Here is a 20,041-nt window from a genome sequence, read left to right on the forward strand (position 1 = left end):
AGTAACTTAATTTCTCTAAACGGAATTCTCCCCATCAAACAAATAAAGTGGAACTGAGTAATTGCTACAAATAAGTAGCAAATATAATTATGTATTACTGTAACCTAGGACCTTGCCATGAACCTTCTTGGTTTTTTCCCCCACAAAAGTTGGTGATACATTTTATTGTAGCTGAGAATGGAAAGACTTTACAGCTTCTAAGTATCATTTTTTATAATTACCCTATTTGCCTCAAGAGAAATGTAGTCATTTGAGGTGGAAAGACTGAATTTGTAAAGCTTAGTAGTCTCAGTAGATGAAAAGAATAAGGTCTAGTTGCCAGCTAATGTAAGCTGGAAGCATAGCTCATATAGTGGAGTGCTTGACTAGCAAGCACAGTCCTGAGTATAACCCCTACTACCGACTTCCAATAAAGTTATTTTGAATAAATGCCACAAAGATAATGTAAACTATACTAGTAAAGGGGAGGAGTCAGTGATATATGCAAAGTACATGAAATTTGGATCATGTAGACCTCAGGGGAGATCTGAGCCTTGGAGCTCCTAGGGTCCTCCATGCTTAAAGCATTTCATCCCTTTCATTCTGAATGCATTTCTCTTTTCCTCATTGTGGTCTCTTCAGCAAGGACTGAAAGTATGTTGTCCTCTACCTCTGAACTCATACTTCAGATTCAAACCTTGAGATGTGGCCTCTGAGGTTCAGAAAATAAAAATTGATTGAAGAGAGTCTGGTAGTCCAAGCTTGGGCTGATTGCACAAACTTGGATTAATCAACAATGAGCAAGAAGTAGGGCGCCATCTTGGATAATATGCTAAGTGAAATGAACTCCATATTATGGAAACGATTGTTATATCACAGTTGTAACTACTTTCAACATGCCATATGTAACTGTAGCCTCTATTATTGATGATCTTCCTGTATCACCTTCCTGTGGTTGTACCTACACTATCTCTGTATCTTATCTGAGTATATTGGAAACCGGGTATACTGGTATTAGAACTAGGAAATTGGAAAGGAATACCAAAATCGAGAGACATAGGGTAAGAAAAGACAAACAACTACAAAAGCAATACTTGCAAAACTGGTGTAAATGAACTGAACAACTGAACAACTCATGGGGGAGGGGAAAGGGAAAGGAGGAGGGAGGAGGGGAGAATGAGGGACGATGTAACAAACAGTACAAGAAATGTATCCAATGCCTAATGTATGAAACTGTAACCTCTCTGCAATTCAGTTTGATTATAAAATATGTATATAAATATTTCCTATTGTAGCTAGAGAATAGAAGAATCCAAGAAGAAGGAAATTTTCCTTTAAGCCACTTAGAACCACAGGATTTTTGGTCTGGAGAAACTCTGTGTGTGTGTGTGTGTGTGTGTGTGTGTGTGTGTGTGTGTGTGTGTGTGCATGTGTGTGTGTGTAGACAGAATGAAAAGTTTTTCAGCAAGAGATTTAAAAATAATAATTGAACTCTTTGAATCATTATTTCTTATGCTAAACACATTTATTTAGCAACTATTTATTGAATATTACAAGTATTATGTGGTAGACACTAGGCTGGTTCAGAAAAGAATAATCTTTCCTTAATATCTCACAAGATATAAGTTACTTATATAGTTACTTAACTAAGTTTCTTGTATATAGTTACTTAACTAAGACATTCTGTTTTGATCGGTCCAGAGAGGTGATACTGCTGGGAGCATGAGCAGCAGACAGGACCTCAAAAAAGATGTGGCATTTACCTGGCCTTGAACAACAATAGGGTGTGCGCAGATTGAGAATCTTTGGGTTAAAGGACACAGTGTGGAGTAAATACAGAAGCAGAAAGGAAGCCTTGGTATCAACACAAGTGGTTGGATTTGGAAGCAACCTTATTTTTAATGACATGGTGTCTCACTTATTATTTACATAGATAACTTGCTTAGAAAATGGTCTTTCAAAGATAGTTCGGAAATTACCTTCTTCTTGACCCTTATCAAACAAAAATCTGTATTTTTATATATCTTATATATATTTGTATTTATAAAACTAATTAATTTTGTAAAATTGTTGTTTGTATTGTAAATCAAGTTGGGTAAGATGGTCCATGTCTATAATACCAGCCATTTAGTAGGCTATGGCAACAGGATTGTGAGTTTGATGGTAGCCTGGGCTATGTAGTAAGACTTTCTCTCTCCTAAGCAAAAGAAAAATAAAAACATAGCGAAAGAATAACCAACTTATTGTATATCAAGAAGTGACAAGCTTAGATGTGGATTTTATTTTACTTTTGAAAGTTGGACATTTATATCCAAATGTCTACAGAGCAACCACAATAAATAAATTGTATTTTACTTCTTCTCTCATGCAATTTGTAGTAATTTTAAAGACAAGATAATTCAATGAACCATTTCAAATGTTGAATGTTGAGATAAAGCAAGTATGAGGAATCATGAGAACATACAAAAAAAGGACCACAAAAAATAAAACCCAGAAAAATAAGAAGCACTAGAAATTAATTAAAGGAAGAAGGAGTGGGAAATATCCCACAAGAGAAGAAAATGTCTACAGGTCAGAAGAGAATATAAATTGTCCACAAAACTCAAAGAAACACTCTTTCTCTTATCCCCTTTTCTCCTTCTCTCCACACCCAGTAGCAAAGCTGGAGTGATCACACTGTGGTACATATGTACTCATCTTTCTCTTGCTTATGTATTTTTAAGATATCTTAAATGGGAAAACATTCCAACTTTTAAATAGATAATAACATTCAGTTACCAGAATCATATACCTCTACTACTGAATATAAAACTGTCTCTAATCAAGATGGCCATGTAACCTGTGACCTCCTTTTGGGTTTAGTATTAAATACATGTAATACCATTTTGTTCCTTCAACTCTGCCATTATGCTTCACTTTGGATAGTCTATCATAAAAGCATGAGTATTTTCAATAAGAACTGGCCTTTGAGTTCTTATCTACCAACTGTTTTAATAATCTAAATCTTACTGATAGAATTTCCGTAGACTTATCGGTTTTTACCATAAACAAGACCACTCAAGACTCCGAGATATTCAAATATGTGATTTCTGTTTTCAGTGGGGGGAGTTCAGCCTGTTAGAAGGAGATGCCATTTGGTGCTGTGATTTCCTTATTTAGTTAATTTGTTCATTGGGTTGCCTGGTTATTTTAACCTTCCCCTGTGCCCTCGAGGTATATTCTTGAAACGCCATCTCTCATCAGAATGGTTGCTGGCCCCTTCAAAGAATTGCAAAGATGTTTGTCTAAAGAGGAGATGATCACTCAAGATCATTTGCCTCGTTGCTGTCAGCTGTCAGCTTAATACATTTATTTGGACAACAGTAGGTTCTGACAGAACTTATAAAGTTCTCTTTCTTGGTTGTGAAAGATGATGGATGTGCCATACTGGTGACCTTTACACAAGGCCACATGTTAATATTCAGGACCCCCCTTTTGTTGGCCTTGAACAATGGCTGTCATTAAGAAAGCTTGGTTTGTCCAATATGCCCTCTGTTAGGATGCAGGACCACTCCTGATTGGTCACCAGGAAGTATCATGTGCCTTTGATAGAAATGACATGGAAGATGTATGGTCAAAGTGCTGCGCTCAGCACCACTGCTGTGCAGGGGAGAAAACGACTATGACCCAAATAGCCCTGCCCTCAAACAATGTCTCACCAACCGGAGACAACATATTGGGAAGAAAAATGCTTGTAAACTGCATGTGTTAGAAGATGTATTGGCCAGACGGCCATAGGGCAATCTTTGAACTATTGAAATCTTTAGAAATATTGTTTGGTTCTGAAACAATACTTACAAACCTAATTAATCAAGCATAGATGGTTTATTTTCAGGCTTTCCACAGTATGTTGCTTTCATCTAAGAATAGGGTCTGTTGGGTTCTTTTGGGCTATTTCACAGAGGCATGCAAAAACTCAGCATGGGGATTCGTGTTCATACAAGTTGAAGCTCTAAATTTCAAAATAATATCTACATAGATCTCTGGCAAACCCTTCAACAAAGGCCAAGGCTGGAGGTAGCCTGGAATTCTTTTTCAATTATTTCTGGTTCTATGCTTGACTTCCTCCACCATCCTTCTCTTCAGTTTTATTCATTAGAATCACTTCTGTATGGCACTATTAAAAAAAAAAAAGCAAATTAGTCTTGTTGAATTCTCTGGCTTGAGAAGAAAACACTTTAGCTCCTATAAAATACATGCAATGAAGGTTTGGTTTCTTGACTCTGTGCCATTGGATAATGTGGTTTTACACATTCACATGTACATTCCTGTTTTCATATTTTAGTATTATCATTGAAAAAGGATCCTTGGCTGATTGCCAGTGGCTCATGCCTATAATGCTAGTGATTCAGGAGGCTGAGATTTGAGGATTGCTGTTTGAAGCCAGCCTGAGCAAGAAACTCTGTCAGACTCTTAGCTCCAAGAAACACCACAAAAGCTACATAGCGCATTTGCTTTGACTGTCTTTCTTCAGAGAAAGTGGTCGTATTTTAGGGCATGTGTGCTTGTGCCTGGCAGGGCCAGCAGCATTCTTTTTGCCACCTAACTGTTCTCTCTCTCTCTCTCTCTCTCTCTCTCTCTCTCTCTCTCTCTCTCTCTCTCTCTCTCTCGTCAAAATGATGTACAGGGGGTCACAGTTTCATAGTAAGGCAGCAAGTACATTTCTTAGCAAACTTGTTACCACCTCCCTCATTTTTCTCCCACCTTCCCTTCTCCTGAATTCCCCCCTCCAAGTTGTACAGTTGATTTACAGCCTATTGTCTTGTAAGTATCGCTGTTGCATTGGTTCACCTTTACCCTATCTCTCTCCATTTTGATGTTCCCCTTCCCTTACCTGGTTCTGATAAACATACATACAATACCCAGGGTACCAAAATCAGTTACAATGACATCAGGGGGTAAAACCATAGGGAAGAACAATAAAAGAAAAAGGCATAATTTTACATAGTATGTTGAAAATAAAAACAACAATGATAAACCACTTATTTCCATAACTCGAAGTTTATTTCTCTTAACATCATCTTATATCATCATATGCACATAGGTGTTGAACTATAGTGATCATCTGCTAGGACTATCCTAGACATACACTAATTATTAACTGTGCTTTGAACTCAGGGACTGAGTCATTTACAAGTTGGTACACTCCAGAACTCATAACACCCATCTCTTCCTGCTTTCATCCATACAACCTTGCATTGTCTTCCTTTTTTCCCCCTTTCTTTTCTATCCCCCAAATCTGAATTGCTTAACTGGTTTGGCTCTACTTCGGGGTTCTGATTAAGACTCTATCCAATGCCTTTTTCTTAGCATCATTTCTTAGCTAACTGACCTTGGTACCTCCTGGATTGCAGATGTTTCCCTTCCTTAACCCATGATATCCTTTTTTGGTTTTGTCAATCATGGGGCTTGAACTCAAGGTCTAGGTGTTTCCCTGGGCTCTTTTGCTCAAGGCTAATGCCCTACCACTTTGAGCCACTAGTGCTACTTCTGGTTTTCTGGTGGTAAATTGAAAGTAAGAGTCTCACGGGGACTTTTCAGCCTGGGCTGGCTTTAAACTGCGATCTTCAGATCTCAGCCTCCTGAGTAGCTAGGATTACAGGTGGGAGCCACTGGTGTCTGGCCATACTATCCTTGTATCTGTCTGTGTCTTTGCTATCTCCAAGCATACTGGATTAGTATTACCACAGTGATCTCATCTTGAAAACATCTGCAAAGACCTTATTCCTAAATAAGGTCACATTCACAAGTACTAAGATTTAGGATTTCCATGTATCTTTTAGGAGATAAAATTTAATCCATAAAAGTTCTAGGTTATTTGGTCACTACTATGGCACCAGTGACTTCTGGCAAACTGGTCTTCATTTGTCCATACTACTGGGCTCAATACCCTACCTGCCAGAGACCTATGCTTTGCAAATTGCTACATTCTTGTCCTGTTTACCTGCTGGATAATCTCATTCTATGTCACTGTTAGGTGAAAAACAATCTCATAAATAAATGCACAATAGGAATGCTAACCTGTTTTTTTAGCCAAAATTTATCTTTATTGTTTAATTAAAGATGCTTTTTGGATTATAAGAATAATGCATATCCAGTGCATAAAGTTTGAGCATTCTATAATAGATTAAGGTTTGAACTATATACTAAGTAGCAACTTAATTTGCTTCATTTTCTCCAAGGTTTTTTAATTTTCATTAAAAAATGAATTGTATAATAAATATATATATATATATATATATATATATATAGAGAGAGAGAGAGAGAGAGAGAGAGAGAGAGAGAGAGAGAGAGAGAGAGAGAGAGAGAGCCAGTTCTGGGCCTTGGACTCAGGGCCTGAGCACTGTCCCTGGCTTCTTTTTGCTCAAGGCTAGCACTCTGCCACTTGAGCCACAGTGCCACTTTTGTCCATTTTCTATATATGTGGTGCTGAGGAATCGAACCCAGGGTTTCATGTATACAAGGCAAGCACTCTTGCCACTAGGCCATATTCCCAGCCCCTGTATAATCTTTTATCTTTATATTTAGGAAATATTCTTCCACATGAACTCTAGTACATGATATTTACAGTCAGTGTTGATTGTTCTTTATAGACCAACTGTACTGTAAACACATTACACATGTTACCTGTTTCTTTTAATATTCCTAGTAGGGAGGTATGATTATTTCTGTTTTATAAACATACAACTGAAGTAAGGCAAAATTACGGAAAAATTTTCAAGGTTACACAGTGGTGAATTGTAAAAGTCAGGATCACAAGCTATAGAGCTTGCATGTATATTTGTCTATTATTAAAATAATATCCTGTCTTTGAAATTAGACAAAATTCACTTTTGTATTTATACAGAAAAGAGTTTCAAAAATAGTTGAATTTGATAATAAGATAAAGACAAATGAATCTTGTTTCATATCTTTCTCAATACTCCTCTTACACTAAGAGACCTCAATAACTAAAATCCTAAGTTTCACATACATGTGTGTACACATGCTCACAAACACCTCTATATTTTCCATCCATTTGTACACTCCACACATGCTACTCTGTCCTTTCTGCCTGGCTCCTTCCTCTGTCACTACCATTTGCTCTGAGGCTAGCATTTCGTCTCAGCTTTTTCCTTAAGTTATCCTCCCCCTGTCTCTTCCACACTGTGGTCATCTGGGACAGGGAAACCCACTATTGAATCATCTGTACTCTTTGCTGTGTTTTGATTGTTGGAAACTCTTTCCCATGTTCACTTTGTACTAAGGAATGTGAAAATATAGGCACAAAACAGTTTCTCAGTAGAGGTGAATTGGGTAAAGGAACTCAGCTCAGGTGCTGGAAAAGAATTAAAGTGGGACTCACTAGACTTGATGTTTAAAAGGAACTATACAACTTGTGGATGGGATGGGAGAGAAAAACTGTGTGTGTGAGAGAGAGGGAAGGGGTGACACTGTCCAAAAAGAAATGTACTCCATTACCTAACTTATGTAACCCCTCTGTGTATCACCTTCATAATAACAATTATTTTGGAGAAAAATTTTCATTTCTTTATTGTTAAAGGGATGTACAGAGGGGTTACAGTTTCATACATAGGCAGTGAGTACATTTCTTAAATAACTAATTTTTAAAAAAGAAAGTGGGAGGCTCTGCCTTTCACTAGACTTGTTACATCATGTAATATTTTTATCTAATGTTCTAGAGCAGTTTTATGTAACAGAGATTGTTTTTACTTCCCAAAAGTGGGTCTGAGAGTATCTTGAGCAGTAGGTTTGTGTTGTGCAGCTGAAAGATCCAGATTCAAGTTCCAACTCTGCTCTAAGTCTCTTTTGGCCTTGAAGGGTTCTATCACCAATTGTGTGACTTAAAAACAATAGCAATTTATGAGGGACAAGGTAACAAACAGTACAAGAAATGTATACAATGCCTAACGTATGAAACTGTAACCTCTCTGTACATCAGTTTTATAATAAAAACTTAAAAAAAATAGCAATTTATTCTTTCAGTTCTGGACACCAGAAGTCCAAAATCAGGGTGTTAGCATGGCTACACTTCCTCTGAAACTGCTAGAGGTGGCTCCTTCCTTCTTCCTTCTTCCTGGTATCTCCGAATGTTCCTTGACTGGAGTGCCAACTCCAGTTGGCTTCTTTCCTCTATGTTCTATGTGTGTCAGATTGCTAATAAGACTAGACCAGTAAGTCCTAACCCAGTCTGACTTTATTTTACCCTGGTTCCATTAAAAGACCTTATTTCTAAATAAGATCATGTGCACCAGTACTGGGGGTTCAGACTTCAGTGTCTTTCATTTTAGAGAGTTAGGGTATACTTAATTGAAGCCTCTAACTATGTTCCTGGCTTTTACACTATAACTGATCATCGTTCTTGCTAGCTGTGGATCTTGTGAGGATGAAAGATGAGTCTATGCAGAGTTTCACATAATGGCAGCAACATAGCTTGTACTCAGTAAAAACATTCTCATACCTTGGCTTTCTCCACACTTCTTCCTCCTCTTCTTACCACACAGGCACTTCATTCCTTTGGCTTTGTCATTTCTATTGGCCCAGTGTATAAACACACAAAAAAAGGACATTGACATAGTATCTGTTTTCATTCTTTTTAAAAAAGTTATTAGTTCAGGAAAATGTGATACATATACACAATGGAATTTTATGCCTCTATCAGAAAGAATGACATTGCCCCATTTGTAAGGAAATGGAAGGACTTGGAAAAAATTATACTAAGTGAAGTGAGCCAGACCCAAAGAAACATGGACTCTATCATCTCTCTTATTGGGAATAATTAGCACAGGTTTAGGCAAGTCACAGCAGAGGATCACAAGAGCCCAATAGCTCTACCCTTATGATGACATAAGATGATGCTAAGTGAAATGAACTCCATGTTATGGAAATGATTGTTATATCACAGTTGTAACTACTTTCAACATCCCATGTGTATCTAGTTTCTACTATTGATGATGTTCTTGTATCACCTTCCTGTGATTGTATCTACACTATCTCTGTAATCTTAGCTGAGTATATTGGAAACCGTGTATACTGGTATTAGAACTAGGAAATTGAAAGGGAATACCAAAATTGAGAGACACAAGGTAAAAAAAGAGAAACAACTACAAAAGCAATACTTGCAAAACTGTTTGGTGTAAGTGACCTGAACACCTCAGGGGGGTAAGGGGGAGGGGGGAGGGGCGTATGAGGGACAAGGTAACAAACAGTACAAGAAATGTATCCAATGCCTAACGTATGAAACTGTAACCTCTCTGTACATCAGTTTTATAATAAAAACTTTAAAAAGTTATTAGTAAGTTGTTGTAAAAGAAATATTATTGTGAAGTAGTTGTAAGTTACAATTCCATAAATCAGATTGAGTACAATGCACTCATCAGTGTCACCCTTTCCAACCTTCTCTCCCATTTCCCACCTCCTTGTCCTTTTGCCCACTAATTTACTAGGTAATGTAGAAATGAATTCTTTCTAAACTAATGTATTTACATTTTATGGTATTTCCAGAAAGGACTCGAGGTCCAATTGCATGTAAACGACTAATTACTGCTAGCCAATACATAATGCCCGGGCTTACTGAGAACATAGATTGTTTGGATGAAGAAATCTATGGACGAGCCTGTCCCTCTCCTACACCATCCAATGAGATGGATGAGACTCCATCCAGTGCTGGGAAAAATAAGAAGCAAACCAAAGAAAACCCCAAGAAGGCCTGGAGCAGTCCATATTTGGAAAGCCAAATGGCAAATAAGCATGTTCGACCACTCTCAACAAAACCTATTCACCTAGAGGCTTCAGGTAGACATCTGAGTCTTCATAAGCAGCCCCTAAGCAATTCCAAGGGAGATACTGGTAGGTCAAATTGTGGTTCCTAACTTTTCTAGTCTTGTATCACTTTTTATGTTTAGCTTCCATACAAACAGAATTGATGACTGAGCCAGGGGTATGCCATGTTCTAGAAGGTGTTAAAGGAATAGGGTCCATTGATTTTTAATGAGAGCCAACAACAAGCATGGCCAAGCATTGCATTGAAAGAGAGAGAGAGAGAGAGAGAGAGAGAGAGAGCAGGTATAAATAACTTGATGATTCAAGTATCGCACCAAGTAGTTGTAGGGACAGTTGTTATCATTCTTTCAGTCCCCATTTCTTAAGCTGCCCTCATGTGCTTAGGTCAGTGTGATCATTTTACATGATTTTACAAAATCTCCACCTGATGCTTAAACAAATATTAGTATTTCCATCTCACAGATAAGGAAGCCACAAATTCATAGCATAGGATAAGGTGTATGATCACTGTCTCCAAATCATAAATTCTTTTAGAAGAAATAATTAAAAGTAAAGAAATGAACCAAAGCAATGGGCTTTGGAGCAACAAATGACATGAATCAAGTCAGAACTACCTCCCACATCAGTTCTACAGTTGTAATAAACTCACATAAATGTTCACTGAACTCCATCGAATTCTGTAAATGAAGGATTATGACTACTTTGAAGAGCTGTTGTAAGCTAGAGGATTTGCTTTCAATAAAGTTCCCTGGGTATAATAGAGATTATATGATACCTGACAAGAGAAAAATGGAAGGAAATTACACACATGTCTCAAAAATTCTAGAGACTGTCACAGAGAAGAAAAACTGGTGGTGTTAGCTAACTTTTGTAAAAAGGAATTTTAGACTAGAGATTATACCCCAACTGTTTGCATAGTTGTTTGTAATTGAGAGATGAAAGAGAGAGAGAGCGAGAGAGAGAGACAGACAGGCAAACAGAGAAAGAGACAGAGAGGGAAATAAAGAGAGAGAGAGAGACAGACAGACAGACAAACAGAGAAAGAGACAGAGAGGGAAATAGAGAGAGAGAGAGAGACAGACAGACAGACAGATTTGACACAAAGAAGAACTTTCTTTGAAGTATGGGATGTTCCATTTTAGCAAGAATGCTAAGGACAAGGGTGGACAGCCTTCTGCCAGAAACACTTGAGTCCTGAGTGGAGCTGTGGCTCAAGTGGCAGGGTGTCAGTCTTGAGCAAAAGAGCTAAGCAAGAGCAGGAGACACTGAGTTCAAGTCCCAGTGCCAACACACACACACACACACACACACACACACACACACACGTTACCATATCTTTTACATGAAAAAAAATGACGGGGCAAAAGAAAAAAAATGAAACCTGTTATTAGCGTTAATGGGTATTTGTGTGTTAGGTTAATCCATTGCTTTTACTTTCAGCTGGTTTACAATTTCCAATAAAATCTATGAAGTAAGTGGATTTTTTTCAAGCCATGCATTGCTCAACTGAACAGATTCTTTCATTCACACACAGTGTAGAAAACCACAAAAGAAAATTTCCATTCACAACCGCTCCAGATTTTGAAGTTGATGTGCTCTACTTTGAATGGTTATCTTTCCAGTGAAAAGTCTGTAAAAATTATTTGGACATGAGGAAGATACTTAAAAAAAATGCTGGTACTAGGACTTGAACTCAGGGTCTAGGAACTGTCCCTTCGTTTTTGCTCTCAGAGATGGTGCTATATGACTTGAGCCACAGCTCCATTTTCAGTTCTTTGGTGGTTAATTGGAAACAAGCATCTCATGGACTTTCTTAAAGCCCAGGCTGGCTTCAACTGTACTACCCACGTCTCAGCTTCCTGAGTAGCTGGGATTACAGCCCCAGCACCTGGCTTCCCATTTTTATTTTATTTTAGAAAAATATGGCAATGCACGTGAGGGAACAATCGGGAGCTTTTCATTTCTCGCCCTGTACCATCAGTGTTGGTTTCTTGAGCAACGAGACCGATTTTTGTTCCACCTCCCCGTTGATGCGTGGTCTTCCCGCCTCACACCCAGGGCCTTTCACTCCTCCCTTCTTTGCCTTCCAGCTCTCCAGCAGAGGCCTTTCACTGCCATTGGCCTGTGTGGCAAGAAACAGGCCCATGGCATCCAGGAGGCCAGCAGGCGGAGCGTGTCAGAACCCAAGCTGGAAGAGAGTACAGCAGCCACAGACGATGATGCAGACGCCTACTGGGATCTCCAAAGCAGAAACCTCCTGGTCGCCACAGGACACGCACTGGGGAAAGTCAAGGTTGCCACGGCACCAGAGAAGCTAGCCAAACACACTCAGCATCATTATCTCCCAGAGGAAGGGAGGCCCAAGGCAGATGGCCCCCTCCCAAGCAATCTGGCAATAGCACCCCTTCCTGTGCTCCAGGGTGGTGCTTGTACCCATTTTCCCTCCAAGAGGTTAATAAAGGTTTGCTCCTCGGCACCGCCTCGCACACCCCGGGGTTTCCATAAGGCTTGTTCACAGGCTCTGCGGAGGCCGGTGGTGAATGCGGTGATGAATGCTCACTTGCATTGACTGCGGAGGGAATTGTTCCACGGAGCCCTGCCCATCCGTCCGGTCAATGCCTGGGCCGAACAACAGAAAGGGCCTCAGATGTACTGGTTTCCACAGCACTATTGTTGGGCTTTTGTAAAGCATTTTTGAACCTAATAAATAATGTCAAAAGTCTCTGTCCCAGCCCAAAATGTTCCTTTTGGAAGCATCACTAATCGTACTTTTTTTGTTGTTGTTGTTGTTTGTTGTACAATGTCGCAAAGAATGCGCGCCCCACAATGGGGATGGGGCGCACCGCATGCCACCTCGCCACCGCCCTGTGCCTCGGGCCGCGGGGGGGGGGGGGGGGCGGCGGGGATCGAGAGTCTTCATCTCGGGTTCCCCTCTCCAGGTAAACCTGTTCACTGCGCCAGGTTCACCTTCGGCTGGGGTTGAAGGTTGTTTGCTGGGGACCTTCCGAATTTCTAAACAGAGTTGTTTTTTTTTTTAAATTCTTAAGTAATCGAATGCCTGTAATTTAATAGTTCACGTGAAATTTGATTACTCCCGATGTGCTTAGGGAAATTCTTCAAGCTAGATTAAGGTTTCTATGTCAGAAATCTGAAGCCAGATTTCTAGTTCCAGGCATTGTAACCCTTGGAAGGAAGTTTAAAAAGACAACCCCAAGTTTCTGATTTTGGAGGAGAGAGAATAGTGGAACGGTTACTGCAGTACATGATCAAACCCTAGGCATTTTTAAATGTTTTTTTTTTAATTTTTAAAAATTCGTCATCCTCATAGCTTCATTGAGCAGATTTTCACTGTGATGTAATGCTGAGATGGCTTTTTATTGGATTTTTTTCCCTTTTATGGGATTATGTAGATTTTTTTTTAAATTTAAATATTCAGAAACAGGAGTCAGTGTGGTCAGTATATCTATCTTCAGCAGTTTGCCTCAGTTCCTTGTAATTTCTTCACTGCCCTGGATATACAGACCTTGTAATAGCTTTCTGCACTAATATTTTTACTTTGGTTCAAATTAATGTACGTGCATTGAATATATATATCCTACATTTTCCATATATTCTACAGAGAATATATAATCGACATAAGGGAGAATTCAGGTTATTTATTATCTATATTCTCTGTAGACAAAGAATGCAGAATATTGATTTTCATATACTTCAGGCCTGTCGTATATCAAGCCCAAATTTAAGTGTCAGAGTTTCAATAAGGCTAGCATATAGTAAGCCAGCTGACTTACATTTAGGAAGTCTGTTTAGCCTGTTGAAGACTGTTCAGTTTCTTTAGTCATATTCTCTAGGTTTTCAGATTAATATGATCAGTGTGGTTTTTATAATATAATGCTTTAATTGCATTATTTATTGGTATGGTTTTATTGTAAGAAAATGCATGGGTTATCAATGGTAATTGCGATTGTTCCTTGAATACATGATGATATTCTCATCAGAGTTCACATGATTGCTGTTAAGTTCAACCTTATGTTATTTAGTTGGGAAGAAGTATGTTGACAAATTGAAGGGCTGCAGATAGAATTTTGAAGTTTTCAATTTAATTATTTCACAATGGTGCTTTTTCAGGCCCAGAAATCATTGCCATGGTAGTGTGCTTGCTTAGCAAGCATAAAGCCTTGGGTTGGATTCCCAGTATTGCAAGCCATTTCCCTAGGTAATTCTAAGACATCTTAAAGTTAATAATGGTGTATTTCAAGAACAGGAAAAGTAGTTGGGACAGTAGAATGATTCCTAACTGTAGAGATACAAATCGGTGAATTCACTAAAATAGCAATGCAGAAGGACCAATTCTGTTAAGAATTTTAAAAAGGGAAGACCAAAGGCATGATTAATTTGTTTCAGGCTATGAAATATACCTACAGATCTATAACATTTTTATTAACATTTAAAAATCCAGTTATAGTATTATGGCCTCTGGAAAATAATCCATATATATATATATATACATATATATTTGCTTAAATTTCTTTTTTTTTTTTTTTTTTTTTTTTGCCAGTCCTGGGGCTTGGACTCAGGGTCTGAGCACTGTCCCTGGCTTCTTTTTGCTCAAGGCTAGCACTCTGCCACTTGAGCCACAGCTCCACTTCTGGCCATTTTCTGTATATGTGGTGCTGGGGAATTGAACCCAGGGCCTCATGTATAGGAGGCAAGCACTCTTGCCACTAGGCCATATCCCCAGCCCTTAAATTTCTTTTATTTAAACATTTTTTTTTACCAGCACATATTGGTTAGATGGGGATTTCATTGTGACATTCTCATATTTGCTTACAATATGTCCTGATTATTTCTTTCATTGTCTCCCTGATTCCCTCTCTCCTTCTTAAAGCAATTTCAACAGGTTTCATTGTTCTATTTTCACACAGGAATGTGAAATACCCCAATTATATTCACCCTCTTCATTTGGTACCCACCCCTGGACAGGATCTATTTCATGTTCCTGTCATTCTTGTTTTAAGTGTAGATTAATTGGTGGTTTCACGGTAGTATATCACACATGCATATACTGCAGTTTAATCAGACTGATTATTACTCTCTCTATTCCCTTACCACTTTCAGTGAGGTTCATTGTACCATTTAACTACACAGATGTGATGTATTTCAATATTACCCACCCTCCAAATAGTGTTTTTGAAGAATGATTTGAGTCATGAGTGTATTTTTATTAAATCATTTTCAGTATTTGAGAAACTGCTAAAGTTTAAAGACTTGACAGATAAATACTTTAAATGGAAAACTTCACAGAAGAGAGAACAGTACACTTGACTTTGAACTGTACCTTCTTAATAAACTAAAGACTTCATGGAATAAACTTGTATTTTAAAGTGTGTGTGTGTTTTGTGTGTGTGCGTGCGTGTGTGTGTGCATTTGCTAGATAGGTGCATTAATATCTAAGCCACACAGCAGTTGTGTTTGCTTTAGTTGTTCTTTTATACACATGGAATGGGATATATTCCCGAGGATCTCAGTCTGAGATTATCCTACCTATGCCTCCTGTGTAGCTAGGATTGCAGATGTGCTTCAGTGAAGCCTGAGTTAGTTTTGAAATAGGGTCTCACTTTTTGCCAGGGCTGGCCTTCAACTGAAAGCTACCAATCTCTCCCTCTCAAGTAGCTAGATAATAGGCATATGCCACAAGAAAATATAAGAAAGAATTAAAGAGGAATATTTTAAGATTTAAATAGAAATACCAGTATCACTATTAGAATATGTAGTCATATTTCTTTCAAAAGTTTTTCTGAAGCTATACATAGTGATATATGTTCACTCACAAAAACAGTACTGATAGTCAATATTAACACATACTTAAGATGCATCGAGAATATTCTGATTTTATTATTGCATTCTTTTCCCATTATCCTATATTTCTTTTTTCTGCCATGAAGGTTTTTCTATGCATCTTACTTTTATTTATTTAACTGCTTTGTTATCTTCACAGTATTATATCCATAGATCATGCAAACTGCATTTTCATCTGCTCAAATGGAAATCTTGAGCCTTTTAGTTGTCATGCTTCTTCCCATTTTGTTCCTAAGCAACTACAAATTTATTTTCTGCCTCTGTCAATATGCCAAGTCTGGAAATTCAATATGAGTGAAATCATAATATGTAGTGTTTTGTAACTGGATTCTTTCATTTAACACAAGTTCTAAGATTCATCCATGTTCCTTTATGTAATGAAATAACTAATATTGTACTGTGTAGATTTAGCACATTCATCTGTCAGTAGAAGATAGGGTTAGTCTTATTGCCCTTTGGAGTATTAGGGACAATTCTGCTATTTTCTCTCTCTCTCTCTCTCTCTCTCTCTCTCTCTCTCTCTCTCTCTCTCTCTCTCTCTGTTTCATTTTCTGTTGGGTGTGTTTTCATTAGTCCCACCAGTACATGAGTGGCCTGTTACTGTTATTCTGCTTGCCCAGGAAAATCCTGAAAACAGAGAGGTTAATGTTGTTTCTCTGGAGTCACATGGCCAATATAAGGCAGAGCGGATCCATAAACCTGAGGCTGACATGCTTGCATGCTACTTCTCCCTGTGTGAGCTTCCCTCCAATAAGATCTCTAAGAAATTGCACAAAAGTAGCTAGCAGCCAGTGGCTCCTGTACTTATAGTTATTCAGGAGGCTGAGATCTAAGGATCACGGTTCAAAGCTAACCCCACACAGACAAATCTGTGAAATTCTTATATCCAATTAAACAGCAGGAAAAAAAAATCCAGAAGTGGATCTGTGGCTCAAGTGGTAAAGTGCCAGCCTTGAGAAAAAACAAAAATGAGCAAACAAACAAGGGAGAGATTGAGGCCCTGAGTTCAAGCCCTTGTACCGGCACACAGATAGACATGCAAAACATGAAATGACACAAAAATAACACCAACTATTGGAATATGCTCATCCTCCCAGCCATTTATCAAATACTTGATGAAATGCCACATCTATTCCCGAAAGTTCATCCAGAAAACACAGTTCCTAAAAGTGCAATAGCCTATATGAAGTTAGCACCACTGGCCTATTTCTGTGCCATTTCCCTAAAATCTCACTTGCTCTCTTCCCTCTAATGCATAGTGTGGCTGGATGTCTGTGAGGACAATATCACACCCTTAAATCATCTATCAGTTAATCCTCTTGGAGCTGTTCTCTTCTCCCCTCACTCCTCTTTTGGATGAAATCAGAAATCAGGATGGCATGTTAGTTCCTTCCTTCCCACATCTCCTTTGAGTTAAAGTTGAATTCTTTGAGTTTGAGACTCTGTGACTCTGTGTGTGTGTGTGTGTGTGTGTGTGTGTGTGTGTGTGTGTGACTTTAACAATGTTCTCTTCACATGTCCGTGCATAGGCCCAACAATTGCTTGTTGACCCATTTTAACCTCTTTTGAGCGTCATCTTCAAAGTGTAACTGTCCTTGACAATGAAAGAGACCTTCCTATTGTCTGGTGCTTCCAGGCAATCTTCAGCTCAATGGCTTTCAGATGGAGGAGTTGGCCAGAGGAAGGAGACAAAGTGAGCTGTTGTTCCTGAGTGACTTTTCTAAAGTTTCCCCTTTTCTCGCTTAGAATGGTGCATTTCTATAGAAGATGACAGACGTTTTTTGACAGGTGCAATATGCTTTGAACTGTTGTGTCAGATAATTCTTTTGTCTTGGCTTTTCTCAGAAGAGTGGTACATCTTAGGAAACTGATATGCATATTGTTTGCTTTTCATTTAGTGTGGAAAGCTTTCCTCCTCCCTTTTTCTCCACCTCTCTGTTTAGGCCCTTTGCATGCATGTTACTATCCCAGATGGAAAGTCAGGCACTGGGGCAAGAGTTTCTCATTTTCCCCCTCCCACTTCTCCCTTAAAATAGAAATTACTTCTTGCATAGTTATCTCTTTGTTATTTTTTAAAGGAAGAAAAAAAATCCTCTTGAGTGGCATAAATAAAATGCATCAAATATATATATATGTATATACAGAGACATAGGTAGATAAATAATATATTATCTATATATAATATATCCACCCAATGATGATAAATATTTGCCTTTTGAAGCATACTCTTTCATGTATTTTTCTTAACATATCCACATATGAAACTCTTTGTAAAAAATAACTCATACATACCCCTCTATAAGCTGATATTTCTCCCATCTCAACGAACTATGAACATCTTTGTAATCTTAGTACACAGAGGTCTTTGTTAGCATTTTAAGTACTTATAGAGAATTTCATTGTACTACTGGATCATAATAATTTAACAATTTTCCTTGTTTTGGAACATTTTAGTTATTTGTAAATTTCATTAAGTATTTTATGAACTGCTGGCTTCCAAGTATATAACAGGATAGTGCTAGTTGTTCCATAACTAATATGTTATGGAAATAGAGCTTTAACACTGTCCAGTCTGTTTTTCTGGTTGGTCTTTTGTCTTTTTCTGTGAAATGTGATTGTTGCCTGGTATCTTGTTCCAAGTATAACTAACAAGACTTAACCAAGATAGGAGGTAAGTGGACTTTGGTTTCCTCTCTCTCTTTCTCTTTCCCATTTTTTCTCCTCCTCCTCCTCCTCCTCCTCCTGCTTCTCTTCCTCCTCCTCCTTCTCCTTCTCCTCATGTATCCCAGATGGTCTTCTGCCTCCATCTTCTGAGAACTGGGATCACAGGCATGTATAAACACACCTGGATTTGAAAATATTAATAAATAAAATAAAGCTGTTCTATTCCTTACAATAAATGATTTCCTTTTTGTATTTGTTTTCTTTAAAAAATATTGTTAAGTAGTTATACAAAGAAGTTTCAATGTACTGTATCAATTTATCAGTTTTATGATCACCTCTTTCATCATTCTCCTCCATCATTGACTTTCTATGGTTTATTTTCTAAGGAAAGAAAAATTCTAGAATCTAAAGAATTGGGATTTGTGGTTTGGGCTGCTAAAAAAAGATAAAGGAGACTTGAGACACTATCTACTATCTAATGCTACTCTGGTTTTCAAATTGATAGAGAAGGGAAGTCAAGATCTTTTACAAGCACGACAAACTGGGATCCAGATAATTCAGGATCTGAAAAGACAATATTGTGCTCTGCTTGAAAAACAATGAAAAATCCATGACTTAAATTGAAGAAAAACAAGGTGAAATGTGAATGTTTACTGAAAGTGAGAAGCAAAAGTATTTGTGATTTTCAAATGAGAACACACATTACGCTAGATAGGAAGATACACTTAAGTGTTGTTTTCCAGTTTAGATCCTTTGTGAGCTCTGTGATTAACATATCCTCTTTTCTTAATGGCAATCTCTCCCTGCAATATGCCCAACATTACGATTTTGTTTCACTCAGAGGAACTCCAACTCCATAATCTGAAATGAATGCTTGTTATGAAAGATCAGCATTAAGTAATAGATTCTGCTAAACTTCAAAGTCACATATAACTGAGCAGCAGAACACAGGGCCAGGAGTCCTGCAGGTCATGTGATCCATTGAGCTCTACCTGGGTTCAGTGATTCTGTCTGGTAAGGCTTGATGAATGGGGGTGGTAACTTAGAGCATGCATGTTCTCAGCTCCCCTGAGTTTGAAGACTTATTTATTGTCTTAGGCCTTTTGCTGCTACCTGTAGGAAATTTTACTCATAAGTTAGGTTGACAAAAGTCTTCTCAAAGAAAATTATTTTCAGTGTTTGGTCATCAAAGAGCAGAAGGCTTGCTAATGGTTTACTGCACTGAGAAAGGCCAGGGAGCCATGTGGTGATGGAGAAGCTGCAGGCTTTCTTTTGCCTTCTTCCAGTGCTATATGTAGAAGAAGTAATGGGCTCACACCTGTAATCCTAGCTACTCAGGAGGCTGAGATCTGAAGATTGTAGGAAGAAGCTAACCAGGGCAGGAAAGTCTATGAGACCCTTTATCTCCAATTAACCAGCCAAAAGCCAGGAGTAGAGCTGTGGCTCAAGTAGTAGAGCACCAGCATTGAATGAAAGAGCTAAGGGCACACACACACACACACACACACACACACACACACACACATCCTTTGAATGCCAAGTTACCCTCTACTGTCTTTAGTTGTTGTTTATTTACTGGTTTATTTTGTTTCAAAGGTGGAGTGAGAAGGCTTAGAATTTCTAACTTTTGTACTGGGGTAGAGGTAATTCACACATTTAGTTAGTGAGCTTTAACATCCAGTGGCCATCTGTTTTGTGACAATGATAATTGTGTATT

The 20,041-nt window shown here is 38.3% G+C and overlaps 1 protein-coding gene across 1 annotated transcript in view; it reads left to right on the top strand.

Annotated features, from left to right (window-relative positions):
• C1H12orf42 (chromosome 1 C12orf42 homolog) overlaps window positions 1-12,631 on the top strand; it is a 101,723-nt gene extending 89,092 nt beyond the window's left edge. Inside the window, exons 4-5 of the mRNA XM_048357056.1 lie at window positions 9,523-9,867; window positions 11,892-12,631. Of these exons, the coding sequence (XP_048213013.1) occupies window positions 9,523-9,867; window positions 11,892-12,370 (824 nt within the window). The 3' untranslated portion in view covers window positions 12,371-12,631. The remainder of the gene's footprint in view (window positions 1-9,522; window positions 9,868-11,891) is intronic.
• The last annotated feature ends 7,410 nt before the right edge of the window (window positions 12,632-20,041 follow it).

This window comes from Perognathus longimembris, chromosome 1 (genome assembly GCF_023159225.1).
Source record: "Perognathus longimembris pacificus isolate PPM17 chromosome 1, ASM2315922v1, whole genome shotgun sequence".
Classification (NCBI taxonomy): Eukaryota; Metazoa; Chordata; class Mammalia; order Rodentia; family Heteromyidae; genus Perognathus; species Perognathus longimembris.